The sequence below is a fragment of the Bubalus bubalis genome, chromosome 10 (assembly GCF_019923935.1).
Source record: "Bubalus bubalis isolate 160015118507 breed Murrah chromosome 10, NDDB_SH_1, whole genome shotgun sequence".
Lineage (NCBI taxonomy): Eukaryota > Metazoa > Chordata > Mammalia > Artiodactyla > Bovidae > Bubalus > Bubalus bubalis.
Window position 1 is genome coordinate 6,950,147 of NC_059166.1, and position 18,646 is coordinate 6,968,792.

An 18,646-nucleotide genomic window follows, 5' to 3' on the forward strand; every position below is an offset into this window, starting at 1 on the left:
AACCACCCCTTCTCAGAGAGAATCCATGTCTTAAAACTCTTTCAGCTACCACCACTGTCGTGTTATTAAAGGCTAGCTGGTATGGTGGTAAGGCTAATGTGTTGTGGGGGTGACAGCCATCTTCTGATCAAATCTCAGGCTTCCTGTGGGCCTGTTTCTTGGGTCTGTAGCCTCACAAGTGCTTCTCCAGTGGTACAGGGTTTTTTTTTCTTTTTTCCCTTGCCTCCTACTCCCTCCCCCTTAGGTAGCATTCTCAGTCTATATATTTGAAGCCCTGATTCCTGTCGACTGTTCTTTCCCTATTCAGTGAGACAGACTGGAGTTAGAGGAGTGCCCCCTCTCTCATAGCGGCAGGGTAAGGTGCTAGCAAAGTCCTTCCCTTGGAGGGCAGACTTTTGCTATGGAGAAAGCTCTGGACAGTCTTCACAATGCTTACTCTTCCCCTACCTCTACCAGAGCCACAAGGGGATCCACAAGGGTCAGGGGATCCTGACCAGGACATGAGGACCTGGTCAGTATTTTTCTTAAAGATAAATATCAGGAAGATCTGTAAGATTTCCTGCCTCTGGAGTTTCTGAATTTCACACTAGTCTGCTGCTGCTGCTGCTAAGTCGCTTCAGTCGTGTCTGACTCTGTGCGACCCCACAGACAGCAGCTCATTAGGCTCCTCTGTCCCTGGGATTCTCCAGGCAAGAACACTGGAGTGGGTTGCCATTTCCTTTTCCAATGCATGAAAGTGGAAAGTGAAAAGTGAAAGTGAAGTCGTTCAGTCTTGTCTCTTAGCGACCCCATGGACTGCAGCCTACCAGACTCCTCTGTCCATGGGATTTTCCAGGCAAGAGTACTGGAGTGGGGTGCCATTGCCTTCTCCTCACACTAGTCTACACCCCATTTATATAATAGAAAATTCATCAAAAGCGCTTCCCAGGTGGCACTAGTGGTAAAAAATATGCCTGCCGATGTAGGTAGATGAAAGAGATGCAGATTTGATCCCTGGGTGGGGAGATCCCCTGGAGGAGGACACGACAACCCACTCCAGTATTCTTGCCTGGAGAACCCATGGACAGAGAAGCCTGGTGGGCTAAAGGCCATAGGGTCGCACAGAATCGAACACAACTGAAGCGACTTAGCACACGCAGTATGCATTGAAATTGTTGTCTCAATATTCCTACTGGTTTATTGTTCTAGCAGCTTCTACTCCAGGTAAGCAGGTTGGATTGTGACTTCTGGACTTGCCAGATATCAGGGAGGTTCTTTGACCTGTGACATCCGTTCTCTGATGGAGCCAAGAAAATGCGTTGACTTTCAGTTTGCCCAGATTTTTCTTATTATAAGAATGGGAGTCATAACTTTCAAGCCCTTTACATGTTTGAACTGAAAACAAAAAAAAAGAAGTCTTGACCTTTATATCTTAAAACAATAAATTGTGTAGCAATTATTTCAATTAGTTACTTTCCTTTTAAATAGATAAAAATATTTAAAGAATTAGCAGCAACAAGCAATAGATATGGATATGCCATTAATATCATCAGCAATAAATTCACTTTCTAATTCCTTAGGTCATTTCCTCCTGCTTTCACATACATTCAAAACTAGAAGTAGAAGCTGTGATTATTCCTGATAAAGGAATTGGCATTTAGAGTAACTGAGTGATCCAAGAGCATATAGCTAGTTAGCTGTTGCAGAACCAGAGCTTCAGCCTAAGCCATGATGACAAGAATTTATTTTAAAAGGCATGAAGCCCCCATTTTGATATTTCCCTTCTATAGTCCGTACCACCAACTGCTATATTTTCAAATGATGGCAATGGCTGTAGGCTATTCTTTTGAGAAAATTGGATGGAAGGAGAAGGAAAGAAAGAGGGTGGTAACTGTATGCTCAAGGCTGGATCTTTGCTGAATTTTTAAAGGGGGAAGATTTGAATAACACATATGGTTTGAAGTGAACAAGCTTCAGAGCAGTAGAGTTTGAGGAGACTGAGTGAATGATGAGTTAAACCATAAGGAGCTGAAGGGGACAGGTTAGGATGGATGACAAATGACTCTTGTTTTGAGGAGGAGGAACCAGAGGGGGAGGAGGCAGAGGAGTTGTAACTTGGAGACGATGGCAACTCACTCCAGTATTCTTGCCTGGAAAATCCCGTGGACAGAGGAGCCTGGCGGGCTATGGTCCATGGGGTCGCAAAGAGTTGGACATGACTTAGCAACGAAACAACAACATGAAGTTCAGGAATGGTGGCACTAGTCGTAAAGAACCTGCCTGCCAATGCAGGAGACGTAAGAGACGTGGGTTCAATCCCTGGGTCGGGAAGATCCCCTGGAGAAGGGAATGGCAACCCACTCCAGTATTCTTGCCTAGAGAATCCCGTGGACAGAGGAGCCTGACGGGCTGTAGTGTCCATGGGGTCGCACAGAGTTGGACACGACTGAGGCGACTTAGCATGCACCCTTGCTGGTGGCCACAGGGCGGGTTCTCTGGCAGCCAAGTCAGAAGTAGAGGGCAGAGTACAAGATGTTCATGGAGATGTGCCTCTGAGAAAGGAGGAGCAGAGACCCAGATCGGGCCGAGTGAAGTTGAACTGCCACGTGAGCAGAGACTTGGGAGCCAGTATCGACTGACAGCAGCTCATGTTGGGACAAAGTGGTTGAGCAGGTCCACCTCCTCCTCACCCAGACAGCAGATTCGGGGGTCCTGGGGAAGATGTGACCTCAGGCGGGGCGGCTCTGTGCAGCCGAGGAAGACTGGGGACAGGGCCCAGCATCTCTCATGTCCTTCTGCGGCGTGGCCACTAGCCTTCATTGCAGGGGCCCGGGTCCCACATCTCCATGTTCACCACCGGAGCTTTACATTTCTGGACCTGTATCAGGGGAGGCCCTATTCTGAGAATGAAGTTTTAAAGGTTAATTGAGAAGGATGGTGATGATTTGGAAGAATCCCCAAGGGAGATGGGAGAAGGGGCTGGCCAAAGGCAAGTCATAGGAACAAGTTGCACCAAGGGCTTGATGGTGAGTGGACCCTGAACCGCAGCAGCACCATTCTCAGCAAGAACGCAGCTTCAGGCAGATGGTGTGAATCCCTGTTGGAAGGTATTCTGACCCCTTTTTGCTACACCGGCTGTGATTGGCAGAACTGGAACAGGAGAAGGAAAAAGAGATGGTAGTGTTTACCCAGAACTGGATATAGTGCATGAGTGAAAGTCACTCAGTCGTGTCCAACTCTAAGCGACCCCATGGACCATACAGTCCATGGAATTCTCCAGGCCGGAATACTGGAGTGGGTAGCCTTTCCCTTCTCCAGGGGATCTTCCCAACCCAAGGATAGAACCCAGGTCTCCTGCATTGCGGATGGATTCTTTACCAGCTGAGCCACAAGGGAAGCCCAGAACTGGATATAGGATATTGGCAAAGAAGGTACAGTAAAAGTACAAAGGAGTCATGACATCCAAGCATCACTGACATCTTCCCATGTGGGGTCCAGGCTGGGGACAGAGGTTAGAGGTTAGATAAAGTCCACTTAACTGATAAGCAAAGCACACAGAGGGCTGGAGGTCAGGGCCGAGGCCTCCATGGTGAAAAGAGAGGAGGGGTGGATAGGAGCCCCTCCTAAGTGTCACGGTCACTGAGCTAGGGGGGCAGTGACCGCTTGGATGACTCATTCATGGGGCAGCTGCTACTGAACAGTTCAGCCAGCCAGGCAGTGGTTTAGACACAGCTGATACAGTGGTGACGAAAAAGCAATAGTCCTGCACTTGTCACCTTTGCCTTTCAGCAGCAGGAGACAGAAAATAAAATACTGTATCAGAAAAGTAGTTTAGAAGGTGATGAGAGCCATGGAGCAAATGCAGCAGTAACGGCGGATTGGGGGGATGAAGATAGGCTGCAGTTTCACCCGGGGTGGTCCTGGTAAGCCTCACTGAGAATGCGACATTTGAGCAAGGTCTTGAAAGAGTCGGGGACCGCTCCATGCAGATAGCAGGGTCAAGAGCTCCCTGCACAGAGGGAGGAGCAAATCCAGAGCCCTGCAGACAGCAGCCTGTCTGGGGTGGTCAGAACTGAGAGCAGGCTGGTGGAACCCACTCCTGGAAAGAGATAAGGAGCTACACAGCGGGCCAGGCAGCCAAGCACCCTACATAGGCCACTGACGCCCTTGGCCTTGACTCTTGGTGAGATGGAAAACCTGTGGTGGATGCCATGATAGCTGATGTACCTGTTTTATCGGAAGCCTCTTAGCTGTTATCTCAAGAAGAGACTGAATGACGGGGACGTGAAGGCAGCTGACGGTTGCACCCTCTTAAGACATAATGTGGTCCCAGTAGAGATTGGGGGCTTCCAAAGGCGACGCACTGTTGTGTGTGTGGACCCTGTGTGAAGCGCTTGGAAGAATTCCGATTGCGCCGTTGACGCCTGTCCTCACGTCTTCCTCTGCTCTCCGTGCCCCCGCACCCTTTCTCCCTGCACCGCTGCTTTCCCCTTGCAGCCTTCGCGTTTCTCGTTGGAAGCCGCGCCGTCACACTGCCTCTGCATCGGTCCATCTCCCGCACTGACGTTCCTATGACGTGCACGGTGACAGGTGCCCTTCCGTGGTCTTCAACAGCTTGACCCCTTGCAACTCTCCTCTTCTCAGTTGAAGCCCTGTCTCTCCTTGTTTATCATATTTTGTTGCATCGACCAGGTGTTTCAGGTAATTAGCAAGTCGTCTGTTCAAGATGTTTACATTTGAGCTATCACTGACATCAATCCTTTTAGTTACATCTTCGGAGAAAGTTAGAATACAAATTCTGAAGGTAGGTTCATTTTAAATTCTGTTTCTTATTTTACCTGCCATTAAAATAAGTCAAATCAGTTTTTCTCAAGTCGGAGGGATGCAAAGGACCACTTGTAAAGGAAAAAAGAATCCTCTAAAACTTCGAAGCCTGAATGAAACCATTTTTAATGATGTTTCTTAACTATGTCCGGGTATAATTTAGGTAGAAAGTTTTTATGCTATACAGCTAGAAGACCCAAGTGAAAATGTATAAATTAAATATAAATGAAAGCACAAAACCGAAAGTATTCAAATTAACTCTGAATGTCATATGGAAGGCGCTGTCGTCTTACCCCACTAAGCCGGTCCTTAGCGTGCAGACGGGGCCCCGAGTGCCTGCAACCCCGTGCCTGGCAAACCTCAATTCTGTCACCCCTCCTCCCGGCGACGGGCTGGGTGACCCCTCCCCTCGTAAACTTAGCACCAAACCACACGGCCCTCGCTTGTTGGGAATTTGTCCTGAGAATTCTTTCCACCTCTGTTCTCTCCTCATGACTTTCACAAAACAAAAAATATGACCCCTTGTTCCCAAGAACTGACAGGAGGCTGAATTTCTTCAACGGTTTTTGGTTGAATGGCAGCCAACCAAATGACCCAGAATAGACTTTTACTAATTGCTTAGATCAGAATAGCAACTCTGAAATGACCAACTTCTAAAAGGGAACTCGGGCTATAAGCCTTCACGGCCTCCAGTGGGAGAAACACAACTTAAGGGTTTCTTCCGGCGTCAGGGTCTAGCTTTCCTTCCTTGTAGTTAGGATGTGCCTATGACAATTGATTGACTAGATTTTCCACCAAAATATCCACCTTGGGGTTTCCATTTATTTTTCTTGCCTACTTTCAGATGATGACATCACCTGTTTATATATTTTGTTCATTTTTTTAATGTATTGCCTTAGTGAACATTTATGAACCACTTTCTCAAGAGTACGAAATGCAATAACGTCAAAGACAAATATATATTGAATACAGTAACAAAGACTAAATCTCTGTTCCAGCATTTCATGTGACCACAGTTTCAGAATTGGAACTAACTCAAGTCAAATTCATCTCTAAAATATTCTGCATAAATAGTTATTTAGCCTCTGTCTGAAAGCCTCCAGTTACCGGCTGGTAAGGAAATAAATTCCATTTTAAATTAGAAATGTATTCATAGTGAACCCAAGCATACCTGCTGTCATTTAACCTATTGGCTCTAATCCTGCCTTCTAGAATAGCGCACACATCTAGCCCCCCTCCCGGAGGATAACTCCTTCAGCCCCTGCAGACAGCACCTCCCCGGCCGCCCGCACTCCCCAGGCCGGCATCCCTAGTGCCTCCCACCATCTCATGTCACGACTCCCAGAGACAGCTCAGCCTCAGCTGTTGCTTTAGGTGCATTTTCACAGAACCCATTTTCCTTAATAGAAAAGCCAACATAGCACGTCATCCATAGATCTGATCCCAAAGAAACAGGTTTCTATATCAATTCTGTTTCCAGAGTTTATGTTATTAATGATGGCAAATTAATACTGTGGAATAATTCTATTTAAAAGACAGGGATAGGATACATTTTTAAACAGGAACTGGCATGCCCTGGCATAGGTAGAGAGACAGATAGATAGACATATATACTCATACACATATGTGTATACGTATGGATATGCTTTATTGGGGCTTCCCAGGTGGTGCAGTGGTAAAGAGTTCACCTGCCAATGCAGGAGATGCAACAGACACAGGTTCAATCCCTGGATCAGGAAAATGCCCTGGAGGAGGAAATGGCAACCCACTCCAGTATTCTTGCCTGGGAAATCGCTTGGACAGAGGAGCCTGAGGGGCTACAGTACATTGGGTCACAAAGAGTCAGACATGACTGAGCGACTGAACACACAACACACATGATTTATTTACTTATTTCTTTTGCAAGAGAAATAACTCTTCTTTCTCTTACAAGAGAAAGAAGAGAGAAAGTCTGAATCAAGCTTGAGTAGGCTCTCACCGAGCAGAACTAGAAGGTGGTGGGCACAAGACTCCATAATAGACCCTTTCCAAACTGAAATGCAGCATTGTCAGGGTCTTGACAAAGCCTCCTGGAAGAACCAGGCGCAGTTCTAAACTCTAGCCCCATCCCATGAAGACAGGGCATCCAGCTGCCCCATCTTCATCCTTCGCCCTCAGTGTGCAGAAGCCGCGCCTGGAGGTGGTAAATGAGTGAAATGAACCAACACCTGCCAACTCACCCTGTCTGCCCCACGAAACCCTGGCTCTGTATTAGTGATAAGTGATATGCTGGGCAGAAATGGCATGGTGTCCTCGGGCCCCACAACGTCCAGATCACAATCAGGAGGGGAGAAAAAGCTGGTCAGGGTCACGTGTAACTCCTTCCTACAGAGTCACAGTGAGGGGCTGGCAGCAGCCGGAGCACCCTGGATGGGGGGTGTTGTCTGGTCGTTTTAGACCATGTTTTACAGGTAAGTGAGCATTTGTGTCCTTCCCAACAGTGAAACTGGTCACCGGCAGTCGTGACTGCAGTGAGAACATATTACCGCACTGAGTGGGAATAACTCATCGGTGATTAATTCTTCTTCTTCCCAACAGCTGGCTGTCCCAACTCCTTGATTAAAGAGCTCCATCACTTCAGGATTCTTGGAGAAGAGCAGGTGAGTCGGCCTCTCACAGGCTGCCCCGAGCGTCATGGAAGACAGACAGTAATGAGACCACGCACTCTCCTGGGAGGCGAGGGGTGTCTCCTGACCGCCCCCCCTCCCCACGCCTGAAATGGGGAAGGGAGCCACACAGGCACTGTGTGTGGGAACCTGCTTTCCCTCTCTTATCCATCAGACCCGACAGGTTATTAATTGGTACATCTGCTACCTGCCAGAACATTTCATCTCAGGACGCGGCAGTGAGCAGGTACGGCGTAGTGGCCGATAAGCAAACAAGTAAGTGCTGAGAGGAATTATGCCTAAGAGGGTCGATCGGCACAGACAGGCCGGGTTGATGTCTGTGCGGGGATGTGCAAGCTCTTTTCGCCAGAATTTTCTATTTTGCGTGCTATCTATACTTCTCTGCTGCTACGTTCTCAATGGATGCGGACATGTGACTGATATAAATGGCTGGCCCATTTAAAGCTGATTATTTAAATGCTGTGTTGTGCTCAGTGAGATATGTCAGATTCTAAATAGATGTGCTCATAATTCAGAGTGCTACATATTAACCTATGTATACGTACACACACACACATTTTTGACCACTTAGCAATAAATCTCTTAATCCTCATATGGAATTACAGGCTCCATATTTTTATGTTAAATCTGATGTCAAGTTATCCTTGAATACTTATGCCCGGACTTCCCTGGCAGTCCAGTGGTTAAGACTCCACACTTCCAATGCAGGGACACAGGTTCAATCCCTGACCAGAGAACTAAGATCCCACATGCCGCACAGTGCGGCCAAAAACTAAAGTCAAATTAAAAAAAAATAAATACTTAAGCCATATAATTTATGGGCTTCCCAGGTGGCTCAGTGGTAAAGAATCCTCCTGCCGATCAGGAGCCATGGGTCCCATCCCTGGGTTGGGAAGATCCCCTGGAGAAGGAAATGGCTACCCACTCCAGTATTCTTGCCTGGAGAATCCCATGGGCAGAGGAGCCTGGCAGGCTACAGTCCACGGGGTCGCAGAAAAGTTGGACACGACTCAGCAGCTAAACAACAACAAATGTCATGTCGTTTCGGCATGGTGGTTGACCTATTTTATACTCTCTTATTGATTTTTACTCCCAAAGGCCGTCTTTGCCCACTCTGATCAGAGAACATGTAGTTAGCGGTGTGTTAGCTCAGTTTTTTTTCAACAGGTTTTTGGTTTGTGAGTTTTTGTTTGGTGTGTGTATGTCAGAAAGTGGAACTTTCCATCTCCAACATGAGATTTCAAAAAGGGGATTAACTCGGGGAGGAAGAAAAGCCGGAATCATTTCCAGCTCCTTGAATTAGCAGGTTACAATATGCCTCGTTCATGTTTTCAGACTGTAAATTTCCAGAATGACAAACAGGGATGTTTATTCAAATAGAAACAAAATCAAAGATATTGCAGTTCCTAAAGCTGATAACAGACCCCAAACATACCTACTTATGAAAACACCGTTCCCTCACAGCTATTTTCCTATGAAAGCCGTGAGATTTCTTAAAGCAAAAATCACTGATTGTTACCCTGAGATTTCTGCTCAGATAATAGAACCTTCTCTTCTAGCTTGTACCAATATTTGCAGATTGTTTCCATATTTGTTTTAGAGTCATTGGGTGATTAGTAGGGAAAGAAGCCAACTATAATCATCTCCTTAGATCTACATAAAATTCAAGCCATTTTGTATTTTCCCAGGCATTTAATCAAGCCATAATCAAAGTCACTATTTCTCTGATCAGTTGTGCTAATGGCCACATAGCGCATCACAGCAATACTGATCTTTATCTCCTAAAAAAACCACAAGTCCTTCCTTCCTTGTTTCCTTTCATTTGACGGATACTTGAAAAGCACGTATTCATATGCTGTATATGATTCTTACAGGGCTAGAGAAGTGAAAAAGAGAGTCTTCTCAGGCTTACCTTCTAGGTGGGGAAAGCTATCATGTTATATACACACAAATGTGTTCAGTATATAACATGTTAACAGAGCCGCCATGTCTCTGTGGCACATTTAGCACGTTCAGCTACTCACCGAAAGGCTGGTGGTTCAAACCCACCCAGGGGCATCACCTTTTGGTTGGGCTTCCCTGGTGGCTCAGATGGTGAAGAACCTGCCTGCAATGCAGGAGACCCGGGTTCAATCCCTGGGTCAGAACGATCCCCTGGAGAAGGAAATGCCTACCCACTCCAGTATTCTTGCCTGGAGAATCCCATGGACAGAGGAGCCTGGTGAGCTACAGTCCATGGGGTTGCAAAGAATCAGATAAGATGGAGCAACTAACATTTTCATATAATATGTTAGACAGTTTTCATTGCCATGGAGGAAAAATAAAACCAAAAGAAGGACAATGCGTGCAGGGGGAGCTGAGGTTTTACACAAGGTGGTCAAGAAAAGTCTCGCTGAGGCAGGAGCTATGCACACGAGGACCTGAAAGATATGAAGGAAAGCATCATGGTGAGGCCTGGGAGGAGATCCCTGGTAGAGAGTAAAGTGAGCACAGGGGTTCTGAAGGACCATATCTAAGGCTTATTTCATGTAAAAAGTGTTTTAACATATGAAATACAAGGTGTGGTCAGAATAAAGTGGGAAGAAATCCAGGAACGCGTAAACTGGGAGCCAAAGGAACACAGTTTGTCTGGGACGAAGACTGATTATCCATGCCGTGCGCTTATCAGGCAGCACAAGGATGGGAAGTGAGCCCTGGAATTTGGAACTTGGAGGTCATGGTGACCTTGACCAGTGGACTGGTGAGGGTGAAAGTCTGCCTGGATTGGGTTTAATGGAAAAGGGAGAAGAATGGGAGAGAGGGAATATAGATACTTTTTTTTTTTTAAGGAGTTTAGCTATAAATGAAAACAAAGAAATGAGGTAACTGGAGATAGGGAATGTGGCATCAAAATTTTTTTCTTTTTTATAGGCAAAAAAATACCATGTTTATGTGCTGATGGGAATGACAGCAGGGCAGCAGGGAGGTAATGCAGAGGAAAGGGGAGCATGTCAGGGGCAACACCCTTCATTTGACAGCTGGCAGAGTGTAGGTTTGGCCAGAGACAAAAGTGGGGAGAACTGGACCTGGCGGCAGCAGGGAGGCCGGAGACACAGGAAGGATTTGCTGGGTGTTTCACAGGAAACAGGCATCACTTGAGAGTTAAGCAAGGGAAGAGTTTTACAGAGAGTGGAAAGGATGGTGAAAGTGTCATTTAGGAGGGTAGGGAGTGAATAAGGGTAGAAAATGAGTGAATTTGGAGTGAGATCCATCAACCTGGGGGGTTTCCTATCACGCTGATCGATGTGGGCACAGACGTAGAAAAGGCAGAGGGTCAGGTCTAACCAGCCACCCCAGTGAAACAAAAAGCAGGAGAGAGAACGGAGAGCAGGGCAGACATTTGGGTGTGAGTGTAGTAGCTGGGCCTGGGATTTCAGCTTGGTGAGGAGAGAAGGGGGAAGAAAAAGGGGTGGGGAAATGCGACAGGGTCCGCTGGCTACGGGTCCCGGTGGGTTCAAGGACCCTTTGGATTTGGGGTTTTGTGGAGGTGGTGTGGAGATTGGCAGTGACAAGGTCGGGAGGCAGAGGCCCCAAAGAGGGCCGAGTTAAGGGAGCGGACAAGATGACTGGAGAAGTTGAGGGCACAGACTTGGAAAGGATGGCCCATGTGGACCCTGGGACCCTCCAGAATTATCATCAGGACAGACTTGGAGGGAGTGCTGGTGAGTCAAGAACTGGGGCTTCTAGAAATGGGTCAGGGAGGGAAGAGAGATGGAGGGAGCCGGGGGTATCTGACTGTAAAAGAGAAACAACAGAGCCTGATGGTTTGAAAATAACAACTGCAGGGGTTTCAGAAGGAGAAAGGAAAGCTGTTGTGTTTGGGGATGTTGAAAATCCATGAGGTGATGCAAAAGGGAGCAGTGGTGAAAACTTGAGGGGCAGAAGGGGGAGTAAAGTGGAAGGAAGGGCAAGTCGTGTCCTGGGGCGGAAGCCGAGGTCAGTTGGGGAAGGACGTGAGAAGAACATTGAGAGAGTAGGTAGGTTGGGGTTACAGGGCAGATCCTGCTGACTCACTCTGAGTTCCCCCAGCTCGAGGGTAGGAGTTAGGGCAACTGGGGGACGCGAGAGGGAAAGGGGATGGATGGAGCCGTGTGTGGGGTCAGGGGTCAGATGGGAGAACCGACCAAGGAGCCAGGAATGTCTTCGGTGACTGATATAAGCAGGTCACTGCAGCCAGGGATATTTCTATCCTGAGGACACAGGGACGAGATCTAGTGGCCTCAGGGCAGACGGTGGCATGAGGTCTGCTGAGCAGCGGAGAGTTCTAGCAACACCACCACCCCTGCCTGTCGGGGTGGGCAGCCTCACCCAGGAGCTGCTGAAACCGTCAGCTTCTCTCTGGATGCTTGAGGCAACTTACATAGTACAGGAAGAAATGAAAATTTTATATCGGCATTTTACAAGTTCCCTTGGACAGATCATTTTAGTCTCTAACTTGGCTTTTCAGTTTGTAGAAAAAGGAAAAGTAATGTTCAGTCATCTCTTAGAATTTTTATAAATAAATAAGATGGCGAAGTAAGTTGCAGATATTAAGTGCTACACTAAAATAGTTCTGATTTAAGTACTATTTACAGTCCATCAATAGACTGAACTAGCAGCATCAAGGTAGACACTAAAATCAGCATAACAAGGAACTACAGTCAATATCCTATTAAAAAGAAAGCATAATGGAAAAGAAAAAAATTAAAAAATAATCAGTGTAATGTTCACTTAAAAGTTGATAAAACTGAGTTGATAAAACCTGTACAGATACTAGTTAATTACTGAGTTCATTACCGGAAGGTAGAGATGCTCACCAGCTATCTGATTGCTTTGTATGTGGTTCCTTTTCAATTTCATTCAATAAGCACTGGATTTTTGAGATCTGAATTAAAAATAAATCATTAAACACTGTAAATCATTACCTTCTTAAAGTAAAAGTGCAATCAAAACCCCTTGGAATTTAAAACAATGCATGTACTTTAGCTTCTTGGTTCTGTCTCTGATTTGTGTTTACAATTTACATTCGTAAAGCCCCTTTCAGGCCCCCACCCTCACCCACCACCCATCAAGCTACTTAGCAAAGATATTACACTGTACATAGGTAGAGTGACTCCAAAGTTCTAGGTGGGCCCTAAAGAAAACAGATTGTGAAAAAGTGAAAGTGTTAGTCATTCAGTCATGTCTGACTCTTTGTGCGACCCCATGGACGGTAGCCCACCAGGCTCCTCTGTCCCTGGGATTCTCCAGGCAAGACTACTGGAGTGGGTGGCCATTTCCTTCTCCAGGGGATCTTCCCAGCCCAGGGATTGAACTCGAGTCTCCTGCATTGCAGGCAGATTCTTCACCGTCTCAGCCACCAGGGAAGCCCAAAGGAAACAGATGTGATATCTATAAGTTCAGAGGGTTTGGAGAGTCTTCAGAAGCACTGCCTTTCAAACATACTTCCATTCTTACCAGCTACCTCCTCTTTGAGTTTAATCACCAGAATCTTAAGGAAACTACCTTCACCTATTCAACAAATATTTTTAATATTTTTTTTACTATTATTGTGCTTGTTGTTATGCAATCGCTCAGTCGTGTCCGACTCTTGAACCCCATGGATTATTCTGCTAGTGTCGTATAAAATGATAAACAAGGAAGTCACAGGCACAAATCATGATAAAAGCTAAGATGTAACCTACTTTAGAAAAGGAGTCAGGACCTCTGAAATATGAAAGTTGAGAGGACACCCATGGACTGAGCTAGGATCACTGGGCTGGGGAGAAGAGCCTTCCAAGCAAAAGAAAGCACATGTTCAGTGGCCCCAGAGGAGCTGGAGAGCCTGCTTTCTTCAAGCCACTAAATAAAGTCAATGTGACTGGAAAATAATGAGCAAGAGGGACAGTGATGAAAGATAAAAACTATCCAAACCATGTGAGCCATGGTTAAGAGTCTGGATTTTATTCTAAACTCAATGGGGAATCCTTGAAAGTTTAAGCAGGGGATAGAAAGTGAAAGTGAAGTTGCTCAGTTGTGTCCAGCTCTTTGCAACCCCATGGACTGTAGCCTGCCAGGCTCCTCTGTCCATGGGATTTTCCAGGCAAGAATACTGGAGTGGGGTGCCATTGCCTTCTCCAGAGGATCTTCCTAACCCAGGGGATTGAACCCAGGTCTCCCGCATTGTAGGCAGACACTTTATTGTCTGAGCCACCAGGGAAGGACATATCCAATGGGGGATGGCTATGGATGTCCAGGGGTTGGACATATCCAAATCACGGGCTAAGAAAGTCAGTCTTGTTGCAATATGGATATGGTCCAGATGAGGACTGGCAGAAGAAACAGAAATAAATGAATACTGAGAGGTAGAATTAAAGGTCACGGTGATTGAGTAGCTGTGAGTCAGGGAGATGAAGGAATCCTACAGTAATATTCACTGAGATGGGTTTGATGGCAGTAGGTAAGGATAAGCATGGAATCAGGGTTCAATTCAGAACATGTTAATATGTTTGATGTGCCTGAGGCATTGAGAAGGAGATAAGTCGAGATTTGGATGTGTGCACTGGGGCTCAGAGAAGGAGGTCAGGGGTCAGAGACTGGTAAATTTGGAGTTGTTAGCATATAGGTGGCATTTTACATCCATGACAGTTGCCAAAAGGAGGTAAGAGGGGCGGGACCACGTTTGAACCCTAAGGAGCACCAATGTTTGGAAACTTGGTAAAAGAGTAGCAGCCAGCAAAGGAAACCATACAGGAGCCTCAAGTAAAGTAGAAGAAAATACAGAGCTGTGCCATGTTGATGGAGCCAAGAAAGGAAGTGTTCCCCAGAGGGAGATTTATGTTCATGCTAACGAGAAGCTGAGTGAGAGGAAGTCAGTCTGTTGTCCTTTGTACATGGCAACACGGAGATCACCAGTCAGTGTAATGACCGGTTTTGGTGGAGAGTTGGTGACAAGAGCCATATATTTATGTGATCAAGAGTCCACCGAAGGGAATCAACTTCTTGTAGAATTTTTGTTATGAAAAGGAAAAAAGAACTGCAGAAATATCAGGAGAGTTCTTTAAAGACCGAAGAGGCTAGAGCTTGTTTTATGCTCATTGAAATGATCCAGCAGAGATGGATTGCTTGGTAATTCAAGAGTTAGATAAGCTAGCTGAAGAAAGGAAGTACTTTAGAAGATGTTAAGTGTTTGGATACACGGCACAGAGAGAGGAATTGACCCTTAACAGGGAAAAAGCCACTTTCTTTGTTGTATGAAGACAGAAAGCCACAGGTGAGCGGGGTGGGAAGGGGAAGGCGTGTTTGCTGTTGTAGTGGAAGAGGGGGCGGGGAGAAGTTGGTGTTTGATGGCTCCATGAAAACAGACACATTTTTCACTTCTGTATCTTCTCCACATAGAGTGTTTGACACATAGAAGATGCTTAGTAAATATCTGCCCAGTAAATGAATACCTCATTCATAACTTCTGTCTTCTTAGTGAAATACGAAGTAAATTGTCCAAGGAGGAAATGGGTGAGTGGGGTGGGGGATATGAGCAGTTTGGGAAGAAACAAGAGAAGCCATGCTACTAGAGAATCATAACACAGTCACGAGGAAGTTAAAAATGCTCATTTGACATTTGTGATGAGTGATTTAAGAGCCCACAAACAGTGGCCTGGGAGAAACTGTCAGGGCAGCTCATGAGAAGTCTCAGTGATGCTGAAGAATTTAAGCAGTGTCCATACTTCAGTAAGAATATCAGGAAAGGAAAGATAGGAGATGATGGTTGGAAAGAGACACATTTGGAATTTAGGTTTCAGAGGTGGTGCAAGTTCTCAGGATGGCAAGGCCCAGAAAGGGATTGGAACAGTAGAAGAATTTTCTTTGAAAGGTTCCCAGAAATGAGAACGTATAAAGGAACTGAAAGAACAGGTTGATGGATGGATGGTTCGATCCCCAGAAAGAGGACAAGAATAAGGACAGAAGCGTAAATCATGAGCTAGGAGCTAAAGTCTCCCAAGAATGAGGGACTTCTCTACCTATGCCCACCGCAGGCAGTGGCAGTAGGGAGAAGGTGAGGATGTGTAGTCGAGTGGCATAACTCTCAAAGGAGCAGCGGGGTGCGGTTTTGCAAGCGAGGAGAGTCCGACAGTTTGGGAACCTCGCTGAAGAAGCAGGAGACAACCAGCTCCACCTCTGGCTTTCAGCTGTGTACACCCAAAACAAAAAGCAGCCTTCATTTTAGAGGCTTGCAAGGAGATGGACCAGTTTCTGGTAAATCAGGAAGGAGAGAGAAATGTTTGAAAAGGCTGATTATCTAGGGGAGCTTCTTCATTGTGGAGCAGGAATCCCAGGGGCACAGAGAGAGGATGTAGGAGGGAGGGGAGGCTCATAGTGGAGACTACTGAGACCTTTATGGCAATGAGAACAGTGGGGGATGCCTAAGTCTCAGAAGTCAAGTACGATGTGAGGCATGATGGAAGGCATAATGATGACCTTTGGAGGGAAGCGGGTGCACAGCCAGACCTGGCTCTCATTGTCTTACCTGGCTGTTGTTATCTCAAGTGCGTCTCTTGGGCGCTAAAGCAGCTTACTTAGCCTTCACTCCAAAAAAACTTGCTTGGTATCATAGACTTGTTGACACCAAGGAAAGATAAGTGTAATGCCATCTAACACAATCCAGAAAATCATGTTTTAAATTATTTGGGTCATGGAAGTTCTAATCAGTTCATTAAACGTGCAGTGGAAACTAACCTCTTGCATTGCCTCAAACCAAAGGCTTACACAAAACTTCCAGATAATGAAATGTCACTCTTCCCCTCCTCCTGGCCTCAGATTCACCTTGTAACCAACGTAGTTGCCTCTAGACTAGGGACGGGAGAGATGTGAAAATCCTGTTTTAGAGAAAAGCAAAGCCCAGGAAGAGACGGGCAGGGCAGAGGGGGCAGTGGTGAGTACCACACCTTCTTGGGGAAGTTCCACTGCCCTGAGCGTGAGGCTCTCATGTTTGGAGACTAACAGCACTGCTCAAAAGCATTTCTCAGGGGCTGTAGGAAAGGGTAAAATAATTGGTGCCCACAGCCTTGCCCTCTGATGAGTGCACCATCAGAAGGTGTGCTTAGCAGATCTGTTTGCAGAACAGAAGCTTCCAGAAGTCTGTGAAGTCACACCCTCAGTGGAAACTCCTGCAATGAAAGTGGTTTGCAGGTATCTGTTTTCAAAGCCTCACCCTTCCTGTGGGGCACTACATGGCCCACGGCTTGGACAAACAAGCCAATAGTTTTGACCTCCTTTCCGGAAGATTCCATGACTACTAGAAGCTGAGTTACTTTTTGGCATCATGTTATCTGAAACATCTGAAAAAGAAAAAAAAAAATTAAAAAAAAAAACCAACCTTGTAAATTGCAATCCAGGATGCAGTCTGTTTCTCTAATTATATTTCAGGTGTTCTTTGATCTGTTTTCTCCTTATATTTACTTTCAGCCATCCTAATGATGTTTTTTTTTCTAGGCAATGAACAAGGTCTAGCCCTTTCTCTAGCCAATTTACTACATCAGTCGATGACAGATGTCCAGGGATGAAAAGAACATTATTAGCAATAAAACTGAGAATACAAACAGCAATGTGACAGGCACCCCCAGAGAGGCTGTCACCAACTCCCCAGCGCTAACTACCTGCAAATGAAGGAAAATAAGATTAAGATTACTGAGAATTGAAGAAGCGTTTTTTTTTGTTTGTTTGTTTGTTTTAATTCTAATACATATAGAAAATAGGGCATTCTCCACATAGCATGGGGAAATGAATTAATCATAAATTCATGTTCCTCTATAAAGTTATTTTAGATTTTTTTTTAATCCAAAGAGGAAGCATATACCCTGCTTTTTTGTGAGTCTCTAAATGATGAAGGAATAGTGAGCTGAATTTTTTTTTTTTAATAAAAGAGAAAAAAGGAAGAAAAATGGAGGCAGCTTGGTATCAGGAAAGGGTGGCCTTCAAGAGCCAGAGCCCCGAGTTCTGATGAGGGGTGTGGGTTTCCTGCCGGGTGAACTTCAGCGAGGGATTGAATGTCTTCATGACCCGGTGGTCTCACCTGTCACTTCCCAGGATAGACAGAGCGTGAACCGAGTAGGCAATGTCGGTACAGTCCTTGGCGTTTGGGTGTGCAAAGAGAGGCATTCTAGCAGAAAAATTTAGGCCTGTGTTAGTTGTTCAGTCATGTCCGACTCATTGCAACCCCATGGACTGTAGCTCAACCAGACTCCTCTGTCCATGGGATTTTCCAGGCAAGAACACTGGAGTGGGTTGCCATTTCCTCCCCTAGGGGATCTTCCCAACCCAGGGATCGAACCTGTGTTTCCAGTGTCTCCTACCCTGGCAGGAGGATTTTTCAACACTGAGCCACCTGGGAAGCCCACAGTCCTCGGCACAGGGTGGTAATTCAGAGAATGGTATCTCTAGTGGGGATTTCTCGCCTCCGGGGGGCTAGGAGACAGGGCCATGGAGGGATTTCCCAGGTTCTTGTGGCCAGGACTTCACAGAGGCCAGAATTCAGCAGGGGAAAAGCTGGACAGCCCCTGTAGAGGTTGCTTTTATAGCTGTACCTGAGTGCCCCCAAAAGGCCACTCTGGGAAATTCCACGGCCAAACAAAAACGGCCACCTCTCCTGCTCAAATCTGAAAGACTGCGGCTCCTCCTGGACGGCTGACAAGCTCTGACTCATTTTAACAGAACATTCGCCAGTTTCCCCAGATTTTACTTTTACGTAGTATCCCTGTGCTTTTAATTTCTCTCACAAGATTAGCTTCCCTCTTGCTGTCTTTTCTGAAGAAAGCATGGGAATTACACCTTGTAAGGAGCGTCTGTGCCCTCCTCCAGAGGACAGGCCTTTGAGGGGCTGTCCAGTGGTGGGGAGGGTTTGAACCCCCCACGACCTGACCCTCAGGTGACCACCTGCATGTAGCATGGAGCCAGTGGCTGGCAAGAAATGGGAAGCTAACTGGCCCATGTGGGACTTGAAACTGGGGCCCTGGCTTCATTATAGAACATTCTCCTACCCAACCCAGCTCTTCCTGCAGCAGACCACCAAAGCTCCTCCTCTATTTGATTGTCCTCTCCCCTGACTCATTATTTAGATTCTTAAAATATGAGTTTACTGAAACTCCTATGCATTTTATACTTTTAATACTTTAAAATGAGTATTT

The 18,646-nt window shown here is 46.2% G+C and overlaps 1 protein-coding gene across 8 annotated transcripts in view; it reads left to right on the plus strand.

Moving 5' to 3' along the window:
* Window positions 1–18,646, plus strand: part of PRKN (parkin RBR E3 ubiquitin protein ligase) — a 1,206,600-nt gene that overhangs the window by 994,254 nt on the left and 193,700 nt on the right. For all 8 annotated transcript variants that reach the window (XM_044924574.2, XM_044924575.2, XM_044924576.2 and 5 more), the window contains one exon: window positions 7,381–7,442. In XM_044924574.2, the coding sequence (XP_044780509.2) occupies window positions 7,381–7,442 (62 nt within the window). The remainder of the gene's footprint in view (window positions 1–7,380; window positions 7,443–18,646) is intronic.